We start from the raw sequence: 21,706 nt of genomic DNA on the forward strand, positions 1-21,706 counted from the left end.
AAGTTCAACAAAATTTAAAAGATGCAGATGCCATGCAGGACGATGCAGATCATCAGAAACTACAAGCCTTTAACATCGCTACCCAAGCTATGTTAAACCACCTCTCAGACCCCTCCACCTACCCTATCACAAACTCTGACCTGTCTGCTGCTCCAACCCGCAAACGTCTCAACGATGTCAGGCACCTGCTGCGCATACAACACAACATCCTCGGGTATGTCCCTGATGACCGCACTACACCTGCGATTGCGGTTCCTCAGGACCATAGGGGGGTCATACCAATGTATGCGCATGACACAGCATGTGCCGCACACCACTGCACAAAAGCCACTTATGAAACACCGAAACAGGTGGCATACTGGCCTGGAATGCAGCACGATGTAGCAGAACACATCAAGAAATGTCTGGTTTGCTGCCAGTTCCAACCGGCTAAGCCAAACCATGGAGCACCACTTCAAAAAAGAGGTGTCAACTTTCCAGTGTCAGACCTCCAGATAGACTGGGTTGGACCATCACCCAGGCCAACGAGGGGCAACAAACACTTTCTCACGGTCATCTGCAAATTCACAAAGTTGGCAGAATGCTTTCCAGCACCCAATGACACCACTCACCAGTATCTGGATGAACTTCATCCGGGAACAACCTTCGCTTTTCGAACGACCAAGATCTGGTACTACAGTTTCGCCCCGCCAATTCAGACAGCTCACCGTCGGCTGTCAAAGAAATTTCTGCCACACTGGACAGGACCTCATGAGATTGTGGACAAACTCTCCCCCATTGCATACCAGATCAGGATGGGCGGGAGTCAGAAGGAACCAATTTCCAAATGGGTCCACCAGAACCAAGTCAAGAGACACTCAACATGGTGGCATGACAGTAAAGGGGGGACGAGCACTAACCAGGCCAAACTTCCTCCAGACTGCCTCAGCACTAGAACTGTGCCACCTAAGGAACAGCCGCTAATGAAAAGAAAGAGAACTGTCCTGACCAAACAAGGACCTGTAGCGCTCACCTATTGTTCCTTCCCTCTCTCCCTCTCTGTCACCAGGATGCTGCTGTGGATCACTGTTCTGTACATCAGCCTACAGGGGGGGTGGCCGCAACCTGAAATCGTGTCGCCGGGTCCCGTCTCAGGCATCGTCCTTAAAGAGCAACCTGGACTCCTGATCACGAACTGCAGAACACATAGCCAAAAAGTCTATGTCCGACTCAACCCCCGTGATGTCTACAGAGCACACTACACAGCATCAGCACCAGAAACCAGTTGGGCAGGAGAACAATGGGCGCAGAACGCTATGATTCACGCAGAGGTTGACATCAAACACATGCTGTACCAACTTCAGAAGACACAGGCAGGTCTTGGCCGACAAACCAAGCGTCACAAGCGGTTCCTGGGAGCCCTACTCGGAGCTGCCGCAGCAGCCATTCCACCCTGCCTGGTACCCCTAAGCCTGGTACAGACCATTTTACCCTCTGCCACTGCAGGCCCAACAAACACCCTGCAGGCGCATCTGGCCTACTCCCTAGGTAGCGCAATTCCATTAAGCATAGCCCCCGAACAAGGCGAACTTGCTTTTCTGATAAACCTGCCAATCATCGAGTCACACAACATCTACAGACTCAAAGACATTGTCAATGTTGGCTTCTGGCAGGGAAACACTCACATCAGAATACGCACCCCCACTGTTGTGGCTTACCATGACAGCAACGAACAGCTGTACCTTGCACCAAACCTTCGTATGCGCAGCCCCACTAAGGACATTCATTATCTCTGCCCCAGCAAACCTTTCCTTCGGGACAACACTGACGGCATCTGTGGGCTGCGGCCCATGAAGATTGACTCTCGTTGTCCGGCCTCAGCTAAACCACGAGCCGAGGTCACTAACACCCAAGCTGAAATCGTAGGTGACCGATGGCTGGTCAACACCCCAGCCAGCACGGCCACTTTGACCTACGACCAACACGACACAGACACCCGCATCAGTCTACCAAACCAGACAATGTGGATCCAAGTTCCAAAAGGTGCGATTCTTCACATCGATGAACTCGCACTCTATCACCTTCCCAGTGAGGAGTACAACACCGAACTGGAATTTTCAACTTTCTTCAGGGACCACAACTTCACTTTAGACCCTGAACTGGAGATGAGGATTGCAGAAGGGGGGACCAAACTAATTGATGTCACGCCCATCGACACTGCCCTCCAGGCACTTGCTCGCATGCCAGCTATGCACAGCCTCCCTGTTTTTCGAGCCTGGACCGCCACTGACACGGTACTGTGCCTCTCCACAGGAGTAGGATACGCCCTTACTCTTGTCCTCACTTTCATCCTGTACCGAAGAGTCAGCGGGATGCAGGAAACAGTAAACAAGTGCACAGCTGCCGTCCCTCAAGCCTTCAAGCGGAACCATGGGAAGCAAGACACGCAAGCCAAGCAAGAGCCCAATCTCATCGAAATCACCCCTCTGCAGGCACGCCGAAGCGCTGCAGAAAATTAAGATACACCTGCCATCCAGACCAAATGACCTGTATAACCATCGCCTATTGAACCATCGCCCACCAAAGTCTCTCAAGACCCTGGTGGCCATGAAGGGGGGATATGTAGCAAATGGCTCGGAGTCAGATTGAGGCCATTTGGCATCTGGATCGTAAACAGCCCTAAAATTGTGACTTTAGATAACCCTGTGTCCTGATAACACAATCACCCAGATATCTACCACCTATCAAGGCTGTAAAGTGGGCGACAATTAAAACAAATGCAGTCTTCAAAGGAGGTTCAAAGGGATCCCACCAGAGAAACCTGAGAGCCGTTCGTTCGACGATTGCCAGAGACACAGCTGGGGGCACAGACTATATGTCTGTGATGAAACCACATTTAAAAATCACAATGAGCTGTTTTAATGTATATATATGTTATATCCCTTTACTGCATGATCATGTATGTGTGATGTAACTGTGTGTTAACACTTTAGTTAGATTTTGTTCACTGTAGCATGGTTCATATCTTAGGTATGAAATTATTATTCAACGTGATCTTAAACCCATGTCTTGTCTAGTATCAAATTAATCTACTCTTTATTTCCCAATCATTTCTATGTATCATATTACCATAAGCCGCATCAATGTCATTTAGTATCGATTTGAAGAGTTATGGAAACAAACTTTTATCATAATGCAAATGTGATGTCTGAAAGAACAAAGGCTTGTTTCCCCGCGCACACATTGGCCATACACCCAAAATGGGCTGGGCGTGTGAAAGGTCAAAACGGCCTATCGCCCAAGCCATCAAGGCTCATTTAGCTCAATTGCTCAGTTCGCTCAATCTCTCAATCGCTGATTCGCTCAGTATCTCAGTCAGTGGCTTAGTTCACTCATGAGCGCTCAATCGCCCGGTTACTTAGGTAACCCGCCAGCGCAGTTTGGAAACTCGCTGAGACTCAACCAGAGTCCCTTGGATTCATCATCTTTTCTCTGAGCCCTGTCTTTCTTCGGGACAGTCTTCCTGGCTTGCACTTTGCGCTAGAGTTCGGAAAACCACGCGGACCAATCCGCCCTACGAAACAACTTAACGGACTACATCTTACGAACACATCTGGACTCTCTCTCTCTCCTTGCTCGCACCGCGTGCAGCAGAAACTTCGCAACGAAAACACAAAGAGCCAAATGCAAGTATAAACTTGTTTTACTCGCTGATGTTTAAGCTTTACCCCTTATAAAATTAAGGCGCTACTTAGAGATTTTCCGATGGTTTGTGCAGATGTTAAGCAATAGTGCTTTGCCAATCTTTTACTCTCTCTCTCTAGCTTTTTCAATCTTTACTTTCTCATCTATGTTTTATGTTATTGTATGTGTGTATGTTTAGTTAGTCGTTATGTGTACTTCATTTTATAGTTAATAAACCGGTTTGCATTTTCACAATTGAATTGTTTCTGTGTTCAATGCTCCTGAAAGTAAAGTCACTAATTCTGCCTTTTGATCCAGCTACACGCTGCGAGTAGCACTGAATATCAGTGAGAAGGTTAATTTTAAAGGCCATGAAATTAACATTTCTTAGACGTTAATATACGATTATGGATATATGTCTTCGGTGGACGAACATATTAATTAATTGTTATTATTAATTCTGCTACATCAGGTAAAACCTGATAAACTTGTATAATTAATTACAGTTAATTATACATAATATTCCCTTTTGAGCTAAAATCTAAGATTCCCTTGGGAATCCCCGTAGTGTTTCGGTCGGAGGTTCATAGTGTTTCAAATAACATTATTTCCCTCCTCCCGCAAATTCGCTACACAACTTTCTGATTGACAATCTGGTCCCTCAAAACGCAACGCCAATGGGTTTGACGTTTCTTGTAGCGTAGAGAAGGCAGCATCCATTGTAAATGAATGACTTCTGGTAGCTTTGGAAACTCAAGTCGGGGCAGTGTGAACGTACAGTTAGGCCACCACCACCAGACTTGTTGTTTAAGAAGTTTTAATGTCCATTCTTATTTATTTTTCAATTTATTTTATTAAGATACAAACAGAAAATACAGGAAAATTTCTTTAGGCATTTTCGGTGTTTAGTGTGACCTCTCTTGGCACGAAACACATCTTGAGTGTTTTTGAGCAGAATGAAGTAAAAAAACGAATTTCTTTAAAATTAGAAATTAGGATTTAATTTGATTTAGGTTTAAGAGATCCTGCAGTTTTCTGCTATTGGAAGGGGAGTTTACCCTAAAAACTTGACACATTAGTTTACATTTTTATACTGTTTTTAATACTATATACACATTTTCTGTATTTTCTGGATGTATTGTATTAAAGAGACTGAGAAACAATTATATATGATCACTATAACATGCAAAAACAACAAATCTAATTCTGGCATGGTGGCCTAAGACTTTTGCACAGTACTGTATATGGATTTATATATTCGGTGGGCAAAATTTCAATGCATCCCTAACTTTATATGAAGTACATTCAAAGTGAAGGGTGGGTGAGACATCAAAAACAAAAGAGTGTCCAAACGAAAGATAAATGGGCTTCTTTTAAGACAACATGCCAAAACCTAACAGAAGAAAGTTTCTTTACTTTCTGACAGACATGTTTAGATGGGTAGAGGGGAGATGTTTGGTATAATGTTGTAATTATGTTGTTTAATACAGCAGAGGTTATGTGTGGAATGATCAGAGAGCAGTGACTGCAACATAAACAACAATAACTCAAATAAGCTCTGTGCCAGTCACAGGAAATAAACACAAGATGGCGAGAACTACAGAGCCTTCACTTCATTCTTTTGCCTCTTATTTCTCTTTTAAAACTGCTGGGTTATGACTTATTTTACTTGTTTTCAGTTGTTTATTCTTGTCTATCCCTACACCAGCAGTATGTGTGTCTTTCTCAGGAGTGATGGCTGCTACATGTAGATGATGTACTCGGCCCTTTAATATGGTTTCTGAATGACTGACAGCTGAGTCACCGCGCACACAGAATGATCACACTTTAAAAAGTCATCGAACATCTGCTTCATAATAAAATCCTGCAAAAGCTAATTTACGGGTAAGCTAATTTTCATATTGACTATGAACTTTTTTGTACCAAAGGTCAGATTTCAGTATAACATCTTTTTGGAGTTGGAGGCAAACCTATGATTGCCTGTGATGGGCAAACATCTGATGATTGGAGATGCATCCACCAGCCAGCCTGGTCTCACTGTTAATACGCATGTTAATACTCAAATCACAGGGTTTCCCGCAGCACTTTGCAGTTCGGGCGGCCCACCTAAGCTGGGAAACCCTACCGCATTAACTAGGTCGTCAAAAAAAAAAAAATAATAATAATTCGCTGCACAAAAGGCCGTCAAGTGCATCTCGGAGAATATCGCGGATGCGCTTCACACCGTGAGCGTGCATGTGCGCCACAAGGCCGAAATGAGAGCCGTTGTCCGTTACTGTCTGGAGGATAGCCAGTTGATAAAACACGTGTCCGTGAGAACTGCAAGTGGACTTATGTTTTGGCTTTATTTAAGCCGGTTATTGTATTAGTCTATAGTTCTTGCAAATTTAAAGTAAGTTAGCTGGTAATTTTGTTGTTTGAGCAACCTGCTAGCTAGGTTTCACGTGCCTGTTGATTAGATATAATTGTTAAGCGCTCTTGCTCACGTTATTTATGTGCATTATTTACATGCTACAGTAGTTACACTACTTTAAGATAATGTCATTAATAGTGGGAAATAATCAGTTTTTACAATCTTACAATCTCTCATCGTTCACCAGACATTCTACAACATCTGCTTTAGTTTGTGTTTATTAACCTTTTAGTTTCACTTCATCACGCAGCTATTCCTGTTAGAGGTATAAACATTTAATGCATTAATAATCTAGTATGTGTTCATTTTCTGTCATAGTTTCTTCAAAATTAAGTTTTTTTTGAGTGTTTTTAATAAAAAATATTTACATTTTCATCATGATGGATATGCCCCGCCCATTTTGATTGCCACGCCCCCGGCAAAAATGCTTAATATTAAATTAGTAAGTTCTTAAGTCAGTCAATGATAAAATAAGAACAGAGAAACAAATGAAAATAGGTACAATGTCAACATGCATACACACAGTTCTTTAATTAAGTCCTGCACGTGGGCGGGTACCCCGTTTTATTTAATGGGTGAAATAAAAATAAAATGTAATTTATGGTGCCGACCAAGGTAGAGATGGAAATCAACAGGCACGGGCGAACTGCCGGTCTAGATAGCTGTTTTAAGCAGCCCTGTGCTTATTTGTGATCACTGTCTCTCTGAAAACTAATAAACGTTTCTAATTACAGCGCGATTTGCGAATTAGAGTCTAACGGGTCGGTTAGGTTTCGCAATTAAATTAATGCTGCTGTCGAATAACAGGATGAAGCAAAAAAATTTCACGAACCTGTCTACCCGGTATCATGACAAAATAGTATATAATTGTATTTTTTTCATGAGATTTTTTAAATTTTGCGGTTATTTTGCAATCAAATGAGAAATTTTGTTGATTTTGCGATCGTGGAATTACGAAAAACTGGAGGAAATGCATAAAACAGCATTCTTAGTTGTCTTTGGGGAAAAATGCTAAATTGTATCATGTAATTGTATCTATTAACGGTGTATTAAGGACAGTCTATATGTGCATGTCAACCACTCCTTGCGTAGAGTGAATAAAAGTTAAAAGTTAAATGCCGTAATATGTGAAAAATCAGAAGCAGAATTTTTGTTTTGTTTTTGGTCTTTATCATATCACGAGGTTATTGTACTATAAAACAATACTTTTAGCTAGTGTTGTAGTTCTCGAGACCGGTCTCTGGCATAAACACACACACACACACACACACACACACACATTAATAAAATATTTAGTTGACATTCACCAACTGTTAAATATCGGAAATCGTTTTAAATGTTTTGATTGAAAAAATGAATTTCAATAAATGCATGTTTCTATTGGTCGGTTAAGACATAGAAATAAATATATTTGTTTACTTTACATCACACAGTATTTTTTTGAAGCCATAAGCTGTTCAGGAGAATGGCTTTGAACTCATTAGTACAAAAGTGAACTCCTACAGTACCTGCGGCCTGGAGCACCTGCTGGAGTCGAGCCTTGGCCTGTTCTGCAGGTGTCTAAAGTGAAAGAGAAAGTCATTATAAAGTCATCATAACTCTTATTTCTGTTGAAATAACACAATAAGAAATGATCAGTCCACTCTCTCATTTCTCCGGAAGAGTGAACAGCCACAAACATTTTTAACCAGAAAGATAAGTGGTACGGTAAAGCAGGCAAAGGTTAAATTCTTCAGCACAATCACATCATTTGCTACATACAGTAGAGCAAGGAATAAACCTTTGCAACAATGAGCATATTGTGTCTAAACACACAAAACTTTCTCCTTTATAAGATTGTGCCGCCTTATTTTTCAAAAGATAGTTATAGGTAATAAAGGGATAAGATTTCTCTCAAGCGCAGGAAATGCTGATGTGTGTTGATGTTATGATGGTGCGTAGGATTACAGAGAAATTAAATGTTAGTAGGATGAAATTTAAGTGTGGATGCATGCATTATACAGCTTAAATTTGATTTATCACACTGTAAAGATGTCACTTTGTAAAAACGTCATCAAGAATGACAGCGTAGAAATACATTGACCCGCTTTAATGTAAAACTGTCACTCTGCTGTGTCTTAGATGACAAACATATCAAGCTCATCTTGGATATCTGCTGGTTTTTGACACCGCAGTATAGTCAACTTTTAAGAAACACGGGTGCCTCTTCTATGTGTTTTGTTGAATATGCGACGCTCATTTTTCCTAGTTCTTTACATTGTTATCAGAAGGGCATCAATCAAGCCGAAAGAAATAAAGGTAGCATTATTGAATGTTCAGATAAACCCCCTCTCTCTCCAGTCATGCTGCAATAAAAAGAGGGATGAACAGATGGATCTCACAGTTTATGTTGATCTTAGTACAGTTACATCCTGTGTTAAAAACACAAAAATATATACTTATTTAAATAATTTGTTTGAAAAACATAAATAGGTGGCAAGATAATAATTTTGTCCAACTAAGCTTAACAGACGTGTTGTTGATTGTAATGAATCATCTTTCAGTGATAGATTTTCTCTATAGATTTCAGATGTAATACTGTAATTATTAGGCTTTTTAACCCCTTAACTGTCAACCCCCTTTTTGAGTGTGGCTGAAAATGTGATGTGCACCAATTATCTGATTTACGGTTTTACATTTCCTTTGGTGTGTAAGTGTGTATTAGTTCATGTTAACAATATGCCAAAGGTATAAATCCCAAAGTAAACAATGACATGAGTTATCATCTCCAACTTAAATCTCTTTTTTTGGACTAAAACAAACACACAGATTTTAGGCAACAGTTTCCTTCCTGGGACGGTTGATGTGGACATTATCATAATTCACCCACTTCTGACTCACAGCCTGTAAGTAGTCGATGTTTTTATATTTAAAGAGTTTATTACTGACTAAACTGTGATTCAAACACAAGTTTGTGCAATGCAGAGCAGCGTTTGCTGTTTGTAATTTCTACAATCACAAATGCAGACATGGTTTTATGCTTTAGTATCTTTACTTTACCAATCTGTTACGTTCTGCTCGAGCCGCACAGGTACAATTGATCGATCAGCTTGGTCATCTGCATTTTCTGGATTGTAAAGATGATTTTAACTATGACAGTATTGCATTTAGGCTGGGTATTGTCAAGGGCCTCATGGTACGATATGTATCACGATACGATACAATACGTTGCATGTTGCAATACTTTTGCTTTTTTGATCAAAAATGTAAAAAAGCAGAATTTTTTTTTTTACATTTTTTAAGCCAAGATGCTTCCACACGTTGGCTTTGTAAGCTGCAGGTGTTTTTAAATTTTCTGCCATTTTCTCACTCCCGATAACTCCTGAGACATTGGACGAATGGCCGTATATGACAGACAACTAAACAGCGACAACTACAGCAGCAGCGGATGAGGTCGTTTGACGCAAATTTGATGGTTTTTTTTTAAATATTGATAGTAGAGATTGAAATATCAATACACTATCATGGATTATTATAATAGTTAGCTGTATCGATATTTTTGCACAGCCCTAATTGCATTGTGAGCTAATCTTACAAACATGGTAAGACCTCACTAAAAGAGTTTTCTGACTAAACTCCGCCCGCAGGAATACATCAGTCGCCAGCTAAGCTAACGGCAAGCTAAGCTGCTATCGAATCACAACACACTAAACAAACTACACAATCAGAACTCGTTACGTATTTCTGAAGGAGGGACTTCATAAAACAAGGAAGACATCCGCTCGTTTTGAGGACAGTAAAAACAGCGCTAAACAGATATGTAAATTATGCATTTTTTTAGACGTGAAACACGAACACATTTCATATTGCACACTGTAAACACAATCAAAGCTTCAAAAACACACGAAGAACGGGACCTTTAATATTTACACATCCAGACACTTCAATTAAAAATTGTAAAGTATCTTCTTTAAAAAAAAGAGATTAGGATCTAGACCAAAAAAATTTCAGAGTTATACTGATTTGAAGGTGAACATCACCCTGGCACAACCCACTCTGAAAGAGGGGATAAAAGTTAAGTGGTTGAAAACTATAAAAATTCAAATGTTTCATGCCCAAAATACTACAAAAATAAAGCCTTAAATTTCAAGTTAAAAATCACAAAAATATGTTTTTGTTACATTTTTAGGGGTTTTACCAACAATGGCCACTAGGTGTTATTGGTTTGCACAAATTAATAAACTACTGTCACTGCATTAATACTACTGCAAAATGTTTTGAAATAAGAAAACATCATTCTTGCATGATAATCACAAGTTAATTGCACTTAAAAGTTTATGTTTTTTGTGAGTAAATAAGTTAAATGAACAAAGATATTTAAGTTATGGATCCAAAATGCAAAATTAAAGTCATGATTTCCAATGATATATAGGTTGTCGAGATGTATAATAGCATACACTGAAAACCCTAAAAAGTAGACTGAACTCATTTAATTGAGTAAACTTGTTCCCTCAATTCAATTAAAGCAATTGATCTCCTAAAAATTTATTTCATATATGAAGAGTTTGGTTCCAAAGCGCAATAAACGCCATTTTTGAAAAAAAATTAGTTACTGCCAAAATCAGTATTATATCAGGTCAGTATTTAAAAGTAAATAATTAATTTTACGCAAAATCCAATATACGCCGTGTTATTCTGTCATCTTTTCTCCCTTTTTCCCAAAACGCAATATATATGCCACTCCTGCTTTTTTACAGAACGCAATAAATCCGCTCCACATATTACAGCAGACCATTCACGCAATATAAACAAACAATGGCGGCGCGTTGAGTACACGGAATCCTAGTTTTCCTCATCTACTTTGTACTTCGTGATCAACAAAGAAACAAAAGCAAAATAATACTTTAATGGCATTGATAAACCTGTGGTGGTTTTCAGTGACGGGAAAGATTGTAAGTCATCAACATCCAATAACTTACGTGAGAGACACTCGGGAGACGGTTCCTTGTTCTCCCGACAGCATCTGTGAAGTTTATGTGATTCTAATACATTGACCCCAGGGGATCTTATAAAACTTTCCATTATTTTACGTGAAGCCAACGAAAATCGAGCTGGACCAAAACATTTTACAGCTGATCGCTTTGAAAAACGTTAAGAGACGACGTCAAGTATAACCGCAGCAATGACAGTGTCATTAATATAAGAAAGTAAGTGTTTTGATTAATGCCATTAATGTTTATTTTTTTAATCAGTGTATTCCACTAGTCAACTAAATGAATATAACATGGCAAAGATGAATGCACATTTATATATTGATTCAATAGATTTATAGCATTTTGAAAAAAAAACTTGTCATGGATTTATTGCATTTTGTGGAAAAAATAATTCGTTTTTATAATAAATCTTTGAAAATCAAGTTGTGGATTTGAATGTTTTATGTTTTTATAACCTAAAGATGCTATGTGAACGTTTGTAACAGAAAATAGTAGTTTTCATCTTTCTTGGTATAGAAAACACGTTTTTACCAAAATTTGTCAAAATGGATTTATTGCGTTTTGGAACCAAACTCTTCATATATAAGTTTACTTAACTTGGTGGCCACATACGTGGACATCACATTTTTTTGTTGTTTGCACCATAATACTCAATTCTGTGTAACTGTAACTTGTTGTACACAAACATGGAAATTTACACTGCTTCATGCTCAAAGAAAAATATTTGGTTATTATATTTATTGGTACCAAAGCTCGGGTCTTAGGAGGTTAAATATGATAAAAAGTGTCATTATAATGGCAAGATACTACTGTTAAAAAATCACACAATGCAATGGCAATGTTGGTATGTGAAATTATAAAATTACAAAATATCACTTGGATCTATACAGTGGCAGTTATTCTCTCAACCAAGGGATGAAATATCAATATCTTTTATCTATTATTTTTTCTAAGAAGGTTTGGTGGAAATGAGAAAGTTAAACTCTTAAAATCGAAATAAAGCAACAATAAAAGCAGCAATAAAAACAGCAGAAAGCAAACAATGCCAATTGCACATTTGTTTCTTCACAAGACTTCTTTTTCCTCAATAACAGATTTTCACTTGTTTCATTTGTTACTTTTTTCCAACCACTGCCCCTCTCCATAACCAAAATAAATAAATAAATAAATAAACATACAGTATATAAATAAATATTTCTCATAGAAAATGCAATATTCTGTTTTTAATATCCAGGCCTATGAGATCAGGGCAAAGATGGGTTCCAGTGCAATACGTTTATTTATATATATTTATTACAAATCCTGCATATCAGGAGGCCTGGGTTGAGTGTCTATAAAACATAATGTTGTGTATGGATATATTTTTTATATATAATCTCAATATGGAATCTGGGGCCTTTTTACAATGTGCCATACTTCAGGATGGCGCTAACAGCATTTTGGAAAGCGGAGGTTGTTCATCTTGGTGTCTGCGGCAGGCACTGCCGCTGCATAGTAATAAGCAGTCTGATGCTCATTTCTCAAACGTCACCACTTTTACAATTTCCCAAACTTTCATTTCCTTCATTATTGCCAACAAGATTTCATTACGTATTTAAAATGTAAACAAGCTTGAGCGATGACAGCAGAGGTTTAACTGCACTCTCTCTCTCTCTCTCTCTCTCTCTCTCTCTCAAACACACAATCCACATCCACAGAAACAAATCCACATACTAAGGCCAGAATGGAAGGCAGTTGTATTAATTGAATGGTCTGACACACACATTTATATGCTTGTAAATGTGTGTGTGTGTGTGTTAAAGGCAGGACAGACTGAGGGATTGGTTTTATACTCAACTCATATAAATCACGAAGAAGAAAAATGAGCAAATGTGCCGGCTAACTCATCTCCTCGCTCTCCCGAGAAAATGAAATTCACTGAAATACCTATCAAAACTGCAATCATCTGGAGATAAAATCGCCTTTGCTCTATCTGCACTTTCCGATTTAATTTCCTTTATGCCCTTGACATTCAGAGATACCATATATAGATTATGCATATACAGTAAAGCACCGTTTAACTCGCCGTTAACACTAAATGGAACAACCATCTTTTGAAAATTAATATTTCTTTGTTGTTGTTGTTGTTTATTTATTTAGGTTCATTTTAGTTGTAAAGAGGAGAAATGAGATGCTGTCGGCCTCCAGTTTTATGTGTTATGTGCAATGATTTCTAGGCAAATACTGGGTCACTGGTCTGTCTGATGAAAAGTATTTTACCACAGCGGCTCAATAAATAAACAGTGGTAGATGAAGGGCCATGGCAACCCCACCCCCCGCACCCCTAGACACATCCAATCTGATGAAATCATTAGTGTAATAAGCATAAATCTGTTGGCAAATTATACCCGCACAGCTCCTTTGCTTTCATTTAGCTGACACACTGCGATGTGTTGTCAGCTTGTCTCTTTATCCACCACAATCAAATTACCGGCAAAAGACCCAGAGAGAGAGAGAGAGAGAGAGAGAAAAGAGAGAGAGAGAGAGAGAGAGAGGGAGGGAGGGGCGAGAGTGAAAGACAGGAACTACAGATGAGCATTAAAGGCCATGGCTGGACATGTCGGCTTTCTAACGCTATTGATTTCTTAACTGATCTTTACTCACTCTGCCAGACAATGTGACAATGGGATGAGATCAATCCAGGCTCAATAATTCTGAAATATTTACATTTCCTCTTTTTTTTTGTCTAGAAGCCTAATCCTGGTCTTGTTTTAAAGAAAAAACTTTAAAGTTTTTCACTGGAAAAAAGTGACTGGACGTGAAAATATAAAATAAAAAAATCATAGCAGTTATAGCAGTTTATATTTATGGTAATAAAAAAATAATGCAATAAAGTATATATTTTATACATCAAATTATCACAAAAAATGAAGTTTGCGTTACACTTTTAGTGGTTTTACCAACAACGGCCACTAGGTGTCAACAGTTTGCCGCATACTCTTGTCATAAATTAATAAACTACTGTCACCGCATTAATATTACTGCTAAAATGTTTTGAAATATAAAAATGACATTCTTAAAGCTTTCCATTTATAATACAGTTTTTTCGTGATGGATTAAAATTCACATATGCAAAATATTGAAGTAAACACAGGTGTCCTGCTCACGGGACAACGCCAATTATAAAAAATATGAGACTTTAAAGTCTCTTTCCACTTTCTTAAGAAAAAATCCCAATGATTTACTCACCCCCATGTCATCCAAAATGTAGATATCTTTCTTTGTTCAGTCAAGAAGAAATTAAATTTTTTGAGGAGAAATTTCCAGGATTTTCCACTTTAGTGGACCTCAACCGTTTACAGTTTCAATGCAGTTTACATTTGCAGTTTCAACACGCTTCAAATGGCTCTAAACAATCCCAAACGAGACATAAGGGTCTTATCTAGAAAAACAGCAAGAAAAATAAAAATATGCACTTTTAAACCCCAACTTTTCATCTTGCACTAGCTGCATGACGCGTCAGCGCAACCTTACATAATGGGTAGCACGTCTGTCCACTAAATGGAGAAAAATCCTGGAATATTTTCCTCAAAAAACTTTAATTCTTCTCGACCAGCAAAGAAAGACAAACATCTTGGATGACATAAGGCTGAGTAAATTATTGTGAATTAAAAAAAAAAAAGTTTAAGGACATTAAAATGTTATCAGACTGGTGATCTTGAATGCAATTTTACCACTGGAATTAAGTAATTGAGCAAGTGTTATAACACAAAATAAATGAACTGGCTGTATTTTTTTACATGAAGGTATCCAATAAAACTGAAACTAATACATGTACAAAAATAAGTGTAATGGCACGAATCTGCATTTCATATACTGTATGCATTTGGCAGACATTTTTTATGCATTTTTTTGTTTTACCTGGGTTTGAACCCATGACCTTTTGCGCTGCTAATGCAATGCTCTACCACTGAGATATTCATTCATTTGAGCATTAATATTAATACACAACGACAGTTTTAATTTAGCATCACAAATGCAAGACTGGCTCAAACATGCATCCATTTCAACTTAGTACAGATTTCTTCATCTGAAGCTTGTAAATGCAGAGCTGTTTATGGCTTATGTTTACAGGGTAAATGTGCATGTAGCCTATTTGTGGGAGAGGGGTGAATATTTAAGGATAACTAGACAGCATAAACATCTTAAAATGAGACACTCTTTATTTACTGTTCTTCAGCTTGAATTCTAGTAAAACATTATATCACTTGGTGTCCAGCGACTGGCATGTAATCTACCAGCTTTTATAAAGTCAACGATAAATTTTAAGCTCAATATTCACATATGGAAATTTTTCTGGCAATTTACAGTCGATCATATGCAAACATATCACACGACTGCGTATTTCACTGCAGCTACTCCATCATCTCGTATGAAAAATATACAGATGGTCATATCTAAAATGACTTGATTCTTGAATGACTGTTTGACTTTGAATTGATTGTTTGAAGTTAAGATGTTTCTTCAATCTTTGGTAGTGTATCTGTGTGTTTGCTCTCTAGTTTTGGTGCCTTAGAAACACTTTTCATACGGGCACATTGATTCGAGATGTTTATGCATGTAATCTTCCTTTCAATAATTCACTGACATTTCATACAGCTGTAAATCAATGCAAGCACGCACCCCCCACACACACACACTCTCTCTTCTACCTCTTTATCACTTTCTCACTCTATCAGTCCTGTTCAATCTTTCCCACTATCATCTGTTCCATATACATCTGTCCGTTTCTGTCACTATTACTATTAGGGCTGTCAATCGATTAAAATATTTAATCTAATCTAGATTAATCGCATGATTGTCATGAGTTAATCAAACATTTTTATCTGTTCTATATTTACCTTAATTTAACACTTTTCAAGTTTTTAATACTCGAATCAACATGGGCATGGACAAATATGGATGATTTATGCAAATGTATATTTATTATTAGTGAAAGTGTCAGCAAAGATAACTTTGAAAATCCAGTAAAATCCAGTAAAAGATTTATTAAACAAAATCACCACACCCATACCTTAAAATCACTGGTAAAACTAATAGATTTGGCTCACACAAAGTCAAAAACAATATCAATATATTTTAAACGGTTTTCTTTCTTTTATCTTTGGTTGACATTGCAGATAGTTTTAAGATCTACTGTAATGCAAGGATCTAATATAATGTTACACATCAGAGATTTTCTGAAAAACAGTTAGCCAAACATTTATTTAAGACATAACAGACTATATCTGCGTGAATTCTTGTCAAAACAGATATTTTTAAAACTGTAATTCTGTCTATGTGTGTATATCAGTGTGTCTGTGTGGACGCTTCAGATCTGTCAGTTAGCAAGAGAACGATCATTTTCAAGTCTTGTCACTCTTAAAAACTCTTTAAACATCAATCATTTCCCGAATTTTATCTTTCTTAATAACTCTTTAAACATCAATCAAGCCCCGAACTTTATTTTCTAATTCCTGCATGTTTTTTAAAAAACAAACCAAAATCTGAGACGCACAAGTGGATGGACACACATCAGGGAGCACTTTGCATTTCCCGCAGCACTTTGCAGTTTGGGCGGCCCGCTTAAGCTGGGAAACCCTACCACCTAAACTAGGTCGGCCAAAAAAAAAAAAACATTGCTGCACAAAAGGCTGTCAAGTGCATCTCGGAGAATAGCGTGGACACGCTTCACACCGCGAGTGGGCACACGCGCCACATGGCCGAAATGAGAAAGACGTGGTCCGTCAAGTCTGGAGTATAGCCAGTTGATAAAACGGGTGTCTGTGAGAACTGTAAGTGGACTTATGTTTTGTCTTTATTTAAGTCTGTTATTGTATTAGTCTATAGTTCTTGCAAATTTAAAGTAAGTTAGCTGGTGATTTTGTTGTTTGAGCAACCTGCTAGCTAGGTTTCACGTGCCAGTTGATTAGATATGAAGTTAAAACAACTAGGTTTGGCAAGTCAATTCAACCTACTATTTTAAGTTTTGGCTTGTGAAAAGTTGACATAACTTATAAAATAAAGTTGAAATTGTTTAACTAAATTAAAATTAACTAAGTTAACCCATTTGCGCCTGATGAAACATTACATCTACTGTCTGTGCGCGCAGCAACATAAAATATGTTGCGAAAAGGGGCGGCAGTGGCTCAGTGGTTCATGCAGGTTGTCTACACACCGGAAGGTTGGTGGTTCAATCCCCGGCTCCACCGGACCAGGACGAGCTGGATGGCGCCTTGCATGGCTGACACCGCCGTCGGTGTATGAATGTGGGAGTGAATGGGTGAATGTGAGGCAACATGTACAGCGCTTTGGATGGCCATAGGTCTGTTCTCAAAAAGGCTGCATATTATTTTACAGTGTTGTTATCAAATGAACTTAATGAGAATACATATTTAATTACAAAATAAATGAAGAAAAACATCATTATAATCTGATTTCAGAATATAAGCATGATATACAGTCGTGGCCAAAAATATCAGCACCCCTGGTAAATATGATCAAATAAGGCTGCGAAAACTCATCTGCATCGTTAATCCTTTTGATTTTTTATTATTAAAATTCACAAAAATTTATTCTTTTATTGGATAATAAGAATTTAAAATGGGGGGAAATATGATTATGAAATAAATGTTTTTCTCTAATACACATTGTCCACAATTATTAGCACCCTTTTATTCAATACTTTTTAAAACCTCCATTTGCCAGTTTAACAGGTCTAAATTTTCTCCTATAATGCCTGATGAGGTAAGAAATCACCTAACAAGAGATCAGAGACCATTCCTTTATCCAGAATCACTCCAGACCTTTTAGATTCCCAGCTACATGTTGTTGCCTCTCCTCTTCAGTTCACTCCTCTCATTTTCTGTGGGGTTCAGGTCAGAAGAGTGGAATGACTTTAGCAGAAGCTTGGTTTTGAGCTCAGTGACCCATTTTTGTGTTGTTTTTGAGGTTTGTGTTTTGGTTATTGTACAGTTAGAGGATCCAAACATGGCCCATTATAAGAATTCTAACAGAGTCAGTCACTTACTGATTTTTTATCTGTTGGTATTTGATAGAATCCATGATGCCATGCATTTTAACAAGATGTCCAGAACCTCCAGCAGAAATATAGGCCCACAACATCAAAAACACAGCAGTATATTTCATTGTACACATGGGGTACTTTTTTCTCTGTGTTTACCAAACCCATCTTGAGTGTTTGCTGCTAAAAGCTCATTTTTTAGTTTCATCTGACCATAGAAGCCATTCCCATTTAAAGTTCCAGTCATGACTGATAACTGAATATGCTTTAGTTTGTTTTTGAATGAGCTAGGAGAATTTTCCTTGTAACCCTCCCAAACAACATGTGTTGATGTAGGTTCTGTTTGACAATTTTTTAAAAGGTTTTCTGAACTAGAGGCTCAACAATTTTCTGCAAATCTCCAGCGGTGACCCTATGAGAGTCTTTAGCTACTCAAACTCTCCTTCTCACCGCACATTAGGACCATATAGGCATAGGTCCTCTTCCAGGCAGTTTTGTAACATTTTCTGATGGTTGGAAATTCTTAATTATTGCCCTGATGATGGAAATGGTCATTTTCACTGCTCTAGCTCTTTTCTTAAAGCCACTTCACCAATTTGTGAAGATCAATTATCTTTTGCTGCACATCAGAAATATATTCTTTGGTTTTTCTCATTGTGATGGATGATTAAGGGAATTTAGGCTTTGTTTCCCCTCCTCTTTATATTTCTGTGAAACAGAAGCCAGAGCTGAATGATTTTGTGTTTACAATCATGCTGGAGTTCTGAAAATTGTGAAGATGAATGGGAATATACTTCAGAGATATTTTACCAATAAGACTTTCTTGGGGTGCTAATAATTGTGTCCAACGAGTATTTGAGAAAAACATTAATTTCATAATGATATTTCCGCTCCATTTTAAATTCCTATTATCCAATAAAAGGATACACTTTTGTGAATTTTTTTAATAAAAAATCAAAAGGATTAACAATGCAGATGAATTTTTTACAGCCTTATTTGATCATATTTACCAAGGGTGCTAATATTTTTGGCCACGACTGTAGTTGATAAGGGAGGGTTAAGATAAGGAGTGCTCTTTAAAGTGTTGGATGTGTCTGAAATATTAAGAGTTTGGAGCAGCAACGGCTCAGGAAGGTGAATGTACATTCAGAAAGTCGGGACCCCATTGTGACCTCTCTCCATTATTCATCCCCCAGAAAAATCAACCTTTAATTCCAATGCACGCCACTCTGACCTCATATTAGGAAAAACTGACGAAAACTGAGGAAATGTCAAACTTTACATTTTTAAACACTCCCTTAGGGACATTTTAAGGGTCAACGGCACACCCCGTATATCTAGAGATGGTTTAGGAGGAAGCAGATATTAAAGCTAATGTGTGTAAGATTTTAATCTGTGAACTGTATGGGACACCTAAATTAAAGCTTGTTGATACAGATTGTGTGGGCTTGTTTTCCAACTAACAAGTATATGTTTAACAAAATGTCTTTACAACATAATAAGGATCAAAAAAGGAAGGGTAAACTACTAAACATCTAATTGGATGCAAATATCAAAAAATAGACTGGAGGAAAAAAGCAGCAGAACTTACCAGATGTTCCGATGCGGCTTTGCTGCTTCCTGTTGCCCTGCAACAAACAATGCAAATGTGTGAATCATCCTGTACCACAATTAATTTTTATTATGGGCCTGTCGTTAGATTTAGCTTTATCTGTAAAACTTTATTTCATTACATTATCCCTGAAAACAATTTGTGAGTCCTGTTGGATTTAACTGTTTTTTAACTGACCTCTAGCAGGGAAAATTACATACTGTGCCTTTAATAATGCGTGTTGCCATTGCCTTCCCATTGCATGTTTTTGCGGGGAGTAAATATAAGATGTAAAAATAAACACGACTCCACTGTGCATATGTGCAAGGCATTTTGGGAGCCGATTGAAAAAATATTACTATTCACGTGTTTACATACTTTATTTCTTCTGTAGATCAGATTACTTCAGGTCTGCACCAACCCTTTCATTCTGATTGAAATTTGTTTCAGATCAACTTCAATCAGATCTATCTATTGAGTCCAACTGAGCCATCCAATTACAAACTGATTATTCGTTTACATGTCAAGTTGCTAGCGAAAGGATGAAATGAAGTCAACAAAACATTATTGTGGCAACAAAACATAAGTCCTTGAGCAAAATCCGATCTGGTTTTAATTACAATGTAAACAGGGTCGCAATTTGGGCACGAAAAGAGGGTTAGGTGACTGACTCATATGAGCTGTCGTAGTAACAGGAAGCTTGAAGAACAATTAACAGGAAATCTACAAAAAAGTGACAAGGGAAAACATAATAACTTTGTAATTGTCCCTCTCTTTTCACCTACTCTAATTCTCTCATAATTCTCTTTAATTCAATATGAATTGTTTCTATTCCTGTAATCACTTATTAGACTTCATGATTATTATCCTTTTACCCACACACCATTTTGGTCACCTTTCTGCTTTTCCTGTCTAGTTGTATTGTACATGATTGTATACAGTACAGTATATGTTTCTCTTTCCGTGGACCATCCCTGTCCAAAACCACCCAAATGTCATTATTAAGCAATATCGCTCGAGTAGGAGTGTGATATAGCTCTATATAATGCGTATTGCCATTAGAATTTGAATTATGAGATTCAAAGCAGCCGAAAGTGTTACCTGTCATTCTGGCAGCCCTCAAATCCGTGGCGGAAGAAGTAGTTCTCAAACAAAGAGGCTTTTAAAATAACTCCGTTGGCCTACGGCCTCGTGCCTCTGGCCTAATCACAGCCGTGATGATATAGAGCTATATCACACGACTCCGAGAGCGATATTGCTTTTATACAACAGTTCGACGGCACACGTTTTTGAAAAACGAAAACTAGAAACAACAACGGAGTTATTTTAAAAGCCTCTTTGTTTGAGAACTACTTCTTCCGCCACGGATTTGAGGGCGGCCAGAATGGCAGGTAACACTTTCGGCTGCTTTAAATCTCATAATAACTCAATGGACGGAAAAGCCGTTTCTTTATATTACTGTTTCTAGGTCACAAAGTGTAGTTTTAAGATTAGCTCAGTCGAGAATATATATTTATTATATTTAAATCTACAGTCGATTAGTAAAGATAGTGCCTGTTTGAACGTTTGCTTAGTAAGATTCGGTACATATGAGAACCAAAGCATGAGCGGACGTCAGTGTTCACTCACCCCGCTGACCACCGCCCTCTCTGGGCTACATCTCTGACAGGGGTTCCCTGGCTCTGATATTCGCCTTGTTTGTTTTTGATGGTTAAAAATTAGATCAAATCAGCAGTATTTGGTGTCATGATAAAACTATTACTTGTTTTCTTATTCATATTTAGTGTCTTTTGTGTTGTTATTGTTTTGGCGCGAGGTAAAAGTTAATAAAACTATACTTCTATAATGTTACTATTGGTTTACCATTTCATCTTAACGCGATACGAGCACTCGGTTATTATTAGACTTCGTTCTTGTCAGTACTATATAAAACGTTTTTTTATAAGTGTCAGAGAGATGTTTTTGCATGCTGCTTATAAATATACCAGTGGCGATATCTCATAACATGTTTTAATAGTCATGTC

The 21,706-nt window shown here is 37.9% G+C and overlaps 1 protein-coding gene across 2 annotated transcripts in view; it reads right to left on the reverse strand.

The window, feature by feature from the left end:
• rsrc1 (arginine/serine-rich coiled-coil 1) overlaps positions 1-21,706 on the reverse strand; it is a 167,889-nt gene that overhangs the window by 68,241 nt on the left and 77,942 nt on the right. For both annotated transcript variants that reach the window (XM_073862786.1, XM_073862787.1), the window contains exons 5-6: positions 19,683-19,719; positions 7,585-7,636 (exon numbers count right to left, since the gene is read on the reverse strand). In XM_073862786.1, coding sequence (XP_073718887.1) covers positions 7,585-7,636; positions 19,683-19,719 — 89 coding nt within the window. The remainder of the gene's footprint in view (positions 1-7,584; positions 7,637-19,682; positions 19,720-21,706) is intronic.

The sequence above is a fragment of the Misgurnus anguillicaudatus genome, chromosome 24 (assembly GCF_027580225.2).
Source record: "Misgurnus anguillicaudatus chromosome 24, ASM2758022v2, whole genome shotgun sequence".
NCBI classification, from domain to species: domain Eukaryota; kingdom Metazoa; phylum Chordata; class Actinopteri; order Cypriniformes; family Cobitidae; genus Misgurnus; species Misgurnus anguillicaudatus.